The sequence below is a fragment of the Anoplopoma fimbria genome, chromosome 16 (assembly GCF_027596085.1).
Source record: "Anoplopoma fimbria isolate UVic2021 breed Golden Eagle Sablefish chromosome 16, Afim_UVic_2022, whole genome shotgun sequence".
Lineage (NCBI taxonomy): Eukaryota > Metazoa > Chordata > Actinopteri > Perciformes > Anoplopomatidae > Anoplopoma > Anoplopoma fimbria.
Window position 1 is genome coordinate 26,039,777 of NC_072464.1, and position 6,000 is coordinate 26,045,776.

Below are 6,000 nucleotides of genomic sequence, written 5' to 3' on the forward strand. Positions count from 1 at the left end.
CTCTCATACCTGAGATGTTTAGAGAAACCCGACAGGAAGCTTGTCCAGCTTCGTTGGATGCCTTGCAGGTGTAAACACCTCCGTCAGAGCTGCTAGAGGTTTTGACACTCAGCACCGCCATGTTGTTCTGGAAGCTCACGTCGTACTTGTCAGAGCTGTAGACTTCCTTGTCGTCTTTGTACCAGGTGACCTCCAGCGGCTGGGAGCCAACCACCCGACCCTCCATCTTCACCGTCTTACCCACAGAGTCCATCATGGACTCAGAGGGCTTCTTGGTGAAGTTAGGAGGCACTTTGAGTTCTGTTAGTGGGGGAGAAAGAGAAGGAAATCAGGCCATGTTGTGACTTTGGGAAATGGGTCGGATTTATAAGTGTCATTCACCAGGCCACCGGGCCTTTGTCACTGCAGCGGGAAAACAAGGGGCGACAACACGCAAGACGACATTGAACAACCTGCAACACGAAAGCAAAGAAATACAGAATATCCTCCCTCTTAACAAACACTTCTGTCTACCAATCCCTTTTATGAGCAAGCAAATATTTATCTGATCCATCAACCATGACAACATGGAAACATGCTCTGAAGGACCTCACATTTTAAAGTATTTTTCTCTCCAAACCCAACAAACACGGGACCAGTCAACCCTAAACACTCCAACAATAAGTGTCCTGCAGCTTTTCAACGAAGCGAGCCGGTTCTGAGAGGAGAAATGGTTGTGTTAGTTGCATGAAGCCTAAATTAAGTTATGCTAGCAGGCAGGTAGCATTCTAAACCAACAGAGATCATGTTTTAGTCCTAGATGACCATTAAAAGCTACTGTGGCCTTCTAGACAACACCAGGAGGCCTCTGTTGTGGACCCAGTTAGCGATGAGCTGAAAGCAAATGAGTGTTAAGGCTTTGCGACTGTACCTAGGCTGACACGAGCGTGGCAGACGTCCGTTCCACCGGAGTTGGTAATTTCACAAGTGTAAGTCCCGGCAGCCTCGGGCCGGTCGCTGTTCAGGACGTCCAGAACGCAGAGTGAATCTGTGGTTTTAACGTTATACTGATAAGAGGCCCAGATCAGCTTGCCATCCTTTTTCCACGTGACGTAGACCCTCTGGCTCCCGGCGTACGAGCAGACTAGTTTCAGTGGCTGACCCACTATGAACGTAGTGTCCTCCAGCTTCTTGATAAAGCACACCGGTTCTGAGAGAAGCAATGCTGATGTTAGACATGTGCCATTGTTATGTTGCCATGCATTTGCCTCTATGTTAAAGATATGATCTGCTTTTATGGATTAAATGTAGCTTTTATCAAACACAATGAGAGAACTATTGAGAGAAAGTATTTCACCAGGAAAACCCGTGTGACAGTCTGAACAAACCTAAATGTGTCTTTAAGACGTGATGCACAACAACAGAAGGATTCATTAACTTATAATAAAGAGGAATGGTAATCGGGCATCACCTTTCACCATCACGTTACAGCTGGCAGACGATGAACCGACCCGGTTCTCTGCCTTGCAGATGTATTCGCCGTTATCGAACATGGTTGTTTTGGTCAGTTTCAAAGTGGCAACACCGTTTGTGAAGTCCGCTGAGCAAGTGTTGGACTTGCGCAGCTTTCCGTCAGATTTAAACCAAGCTACGGAGATGTCAGGAGTTCCTGAAATACGGCATTTCAGGGTAACGGCGTCGCCAATAGCGACCTCCACTGGCTCCATCTTTTCAACAAAGTACGGTCGTTCTGAAGTGAAAGATGGTGATGATGATGATTTAGTTTAACTCCATATGTTTGATGAATTAATGAATTAATAAATGACTGAAGAAATAATGATGAACTATTACAAAAACATGCACGTTAATCATTTTACCTAGAATTGACACTTGTGCTTCGCATCTGTCACTTCCGACTCCGTTGTCTACTTCACAAGAGTATCTACCGGCTGCCTCCATCCTGTCAGAATTAAGAACCTCCAGGATGCAGGAGGTGTCTGTGGTGATCACATTGTACTGGTATGAGGCCCAGATGAGTTTACCGTCCTTCTTCCAGCTCACATTGACCCTGGGGGTTCCAGCGAATGTGACCTCAAGCCTGAGAGGCTTCCCCTTCTCAGAGGAAACGTCCCTCAGCTTCTTCACAAAGTGGACTGGTTCTGAGAGGGGTAATTCCATGGTCAGTTACAAAAGAATCACCTTTAGAAGTGCACAGATGGTTAAAAAAGATATCTTCATGCTAACAAACCTTTCACAAACAGGTTAACAGGGCAGCTTTCCTTCCCTGCACCATTAATGATCTGGCAGGTGTACTCTCCTGCGTGGGACTTTTCCACTTTGTGAAGCACCAAAGTGGCCACGTCGTCCTTCAGGGCGATCTCGCAGCCTCTTCCATGCTGCAATTCCTTAGCTCCCCTGAACCATTTCACTTTCAGGGGGGCACTGCCTCTCACTTTAGCCGAGAAAGACACGTTTTTGCCGGGCAAAGTTTCCTTCGCTTCAGGAGTTTCCAGAAAAGATGGAGGTTCTGGGTTCAAATAAAAAAAGGCGTGTTGTAAGATAACCATTAGCTTTCTGTAAAGAGTCCGATCCTGAGCTGAGGAAACCTCCTGTAAATGATCTGGACTTTATTCACGTCTACTGACCTGTCACATTCATGGAGGCGCTGGTCTCACTGGCTCCGGCAGTGTTTACAGCTTTACATGTGTATTTGCCAGAATCTGACATCCTGATTGTTGGAACTCTCAGTCTGCAGTTATCATCAGTGCAGCTAATGTCATAGTTCGGCCCTGTCTTGATCTCCTGGCCGTTGTGGAACCAGGAGGTTGTTAAAGGAGCAGAGCCGGCGACCTTGCACTCCATCTCACCAGGCTTACCCACAACCAGGTGGGTGTCTCTCAGCTTCCTTATGAAACTCGGAGGAATCAACTTATCTATTGTCAAAACAAAAACAAGTTATGAAGCATTTTAACGCTAACTGCCAGTGAAAAGGAACAAAATGCGACGAGAGGAAAATAACGTTTGTGAAGGTCATTTGGGTTCGAAGGCCACCAACCTGAGACAGAGAGCTTAGTTTTGCAAGAGGCTGTGCCAACATGGTTGGTAACCTCAAGCTTGTATTCTCCAGCGTCTGCTTTATCAGCAGAGCGGATCTTCAGGGAGGCAACCTTCTTTGTGAAGGACATCTGGTACTTGGCGCCAGCAGACAGCGCTTTGTTATCCTTGAACCACTGAGTTTTCAGTTCTGGTGAGCCAGACACTGTGACTTCAAGAGCTGTATTTTCTCCTGACTTCACGTTCAAGGACTCGGGGCTATCCACAATAGCAGCGGGTTCTAGAAATTAGGGAAGAAGATATTAAGCTGGAGGAATCCTCACACTGTCACTGGCGCTGACGTTATAACGTGTGGAGTTCTACAAACCTAGAACGGTCACTTGGGAGACAGACTCCACAACTCCAGAGTCATTCCTCAGCTGGCAGGTGTATCTACCGGCTGTGGTGGAGTCGGCTCTGGGCACCACGAGGGTGACCACGTTGTTCTCAAAGGTGATCTTCCTGTTGTCACCGTCTCTGAGGACGTGATCCTTGTCCTGAACCCAGCACACAGACAGAGGCTCAGAGCCTTTCACTGGAGCCGTCAGCGTCAGCTGCTGACCGACCGTCACCGACTGGTCGGACAGCTTCTTTACAAACGCTGGTTGTTCTGAACAGTGATGGAAAGATCAGAGGTGAGGAGAGGTCTTCACACTAAGACTATGCTTTTAGGCATGGGACAGTGATTCTGTACCAACCTTTGAGGCTAATGGTAGAGCGGCAGGTTCCACTTCCTACGTTGTTTGAAACTCTGCACTCGTAAAGACCTGCGTCATCTTGCTCCAGTTTCATAATGTGCAGTGTGGCAGAGCTGCCATCACTGACCATCTTATACTTCCTGCTCTCCTTCAGTGGCCTTTTGTCTTTGTACCAGTTAACCTGGAAAGGCTGAGTGCCGGACACCTCACAGTGGAGGCTGGCATCCTTCCCTTTAACGCCCTCTACTGGACTTGGAGTTTTAATGAAGGACGGGGGCTCTGGAAGATATATCAGAGGTAAATTAACAAACTGAAAGCATTTCGTCCGGGCAGTTTTAAGGGATAATAATTCTTGTTGAGTTTCATGCTGAAGTTCAGTCCATGCTAGAAGAATCCATCCAGATGTCGACAGAAAGATGATTAGTGAGAGAAGGGAAAATTAGAGAAATTAACAAACGGAAGTCAAGGGTATCCTAAAGGGTAAACTGTCTGTCTTTCCATAAAAAGGGAAAATCAAGTCTCTTAAATAGGACGCAACACGCTGACTCATGCTATCCGACACACTGGAGGACAAGAATCTGGTATTCCACTGAGAGAAAACGGACTGTTGGATTCCATGCTGAAGTTTTAAGACGGGGCTCCAAAAACATCCATAAAAGGTCAAACTCAGGACTTAAAATTAAAATCTGCATTATCGGGGTTTTCATTCCGACCTTTTCATGCTATACAAGTTCAGAGGGGGAAAAGTCCACAAAACAACAACGGCGCGTAGCATCTACTCGATAGCTGACCTTGAACTGTGAGAACGGTGCTGCAGATCGCACTGCCAGCATCGTTATGAGCCTCACAGGTGTAGACGCCGTTATCCTCAAACCTTGTGGAGCTCAGCTGGAGGTACGCAGTCGAGTCAACAAACATTGTTTTATAGTTGCCTCCGTCGGTTATCTTTTGGTCGTCTTTGTACCAGCACATATTCAGGGAATGTGCGGTGGTGGCTTTGCATTCGAAACGGAATTCCTCACAAATCTTCACAAAGGTAGACGGAGGAAGTTTCTGGATAAACTGAGGTGGTTCTGCAAAGTCAAAACAAGATCAAGTTACTATCAGAATAAAGGAACCCTTGAATCAATGTGACGAAAAGAGGATGATGACTCTGAAGACAACATAGATATTCCTGGAGAGAAAAGAAAAGGTAAGGTGATGAGGTGGTGAAAATAAAGACAGAGGAGTTGTGAAAATGGAGAAAAAAGATGGAGTTAGCTGAGTGATGATGATGGTGGTGGACACAAAAAAAAGAGCAGTCCCACCTTTCACCAACAACTCTGCTGCACTTTTCACTTCGCCGGCTTCGTTGCAAACTTGGCAAGAATAAATTCCACATTGCCGAGTCCCGACCGAGTGGAGCTCTACAGAGGAAGAGTATTCCTCCAGTCGGATCGTACATGACGGCCCGGTGAGGAGTTCAACGTCATCCTTAAACCACTTCACCATAAAAGGAGGCGTTCCTTCAAAGACACTTCTGAAGAGCACCGCAGACTTCTGAATGACAGCCTGAGACTCAGGCTCAGCTACGAATCTTGGAGGCACTAAAACCCACACAGAGAAATGATTACCACCCATGACCGACAGCCTTTGAGCTGGAGATTGAACAAAGGGTACCCTTGAATGCTAACCTTTAGCTGTGAGAACCCCACTGCACACACAGCTGCCTGCTGCGTTGGTGACCTTACAGGAGTATTGTCCTGTATCAGAACCTTCAGTCAGTTTAAACTCCAGCGAGACAGAGTTCTCAATGTGCACCAGTTCATATTTGGAGCTCTTGGTGATCTTTTCTTTCCCTTTGCTCCATTCAACCGACATCGGAAGAGAACCGGACACTTTGCAGTCCATGGTCACCACTGAACCCATGATTGCTTGAATGTTTGTTAACTTCCTAATGAACGTCGGAGGAATTACTTCTTCTGTTTAAAGTGATATCAAAAGATAATTAGAGTCAAAGAAAAAACACAATCCTACAACTCAAATGATCTGTAAATAATTTACAAACCTAAAACAACCAGCATGACTTTACAGCTGCAAGTCCCAACAGAGTTTGTGGCTTCAAACAGGTACTCTCCGCTGTCGTCCATCTGAGACGACTTTATGTTAAGACTGCTGAGGTTGTTCTCGTAGCAGAGATGATGTTTTCGGCTCGACTGGAGCTCTTTGCCATCTTTAGTCCATCTCACCC

The 6,000-nt window shown here is 46.4% G+C and overlaps 1 protein-coding gene across 1 annotated transcript in view; it reads right to left on the minus strand.

Moving 5' to 3' along the window:
* ttn.1 (titin, tandem duplicate 1) overlaps nucleotides 1–5,678 on the minus strand; it is a 125,690-nt gene extending 120,012 nt beyond the window's left edge. Inside the window, exons 1-12 of the mRNA XM_054614808.1 lie at nucleotides 5,444–5,678; nucleotides 5,078–5,356; nucleotides 4,562–4,843; nucleotides 3,771–4,049; nucleotides 3,401–3,682; nucleotides 3,035–3,313; nucleotides 2,625–2,912; nucleotides 2,228–2,506; nucleotides 1,926–2,138; nucleotides 1,451–1,729; nucleotides 911–1,189; nucleotides 10–300 (exon numbers count right to left, since the gene is read on the minus strand). Coding sequence (XP_054470783.1) covers nucleotides 10–300; nucleotides 911–1,189; nucleotides 1,451–1,729; nucleotides 1,926–2,138; nucleotides 2,228–2,506; nucleotides 2,625–2,912; nucleotides 3,035–3,313; nucleotides 3,401–3,682; nucleotides 3,771–4,049; nucleotides 4,562–4,843; nucleotides 5,078–5,356; nucleotides 5,444–5,678 — 3,265 coding nt within the window. The remainder of the gene's footprint in view (nucleotides 1–9; nucleotides 301–910; nucleotides 1,190–1,450; nucleotides 1,730–1,925; nucleotides 2,139–2,227; nucleotides 2,507–2,624; nucleotides 2,913–3,034; nucleotides 3,314–3,400; nucleotides 3,683–3,770; nucleotides 4,050–4,561; nucleotides 4,844–5,077; nucleotides 5,357–5,443) is intronic.
* Between the last annotated feature and the right edge of the window lie 322 nt (nucleotides 5,679–6,000).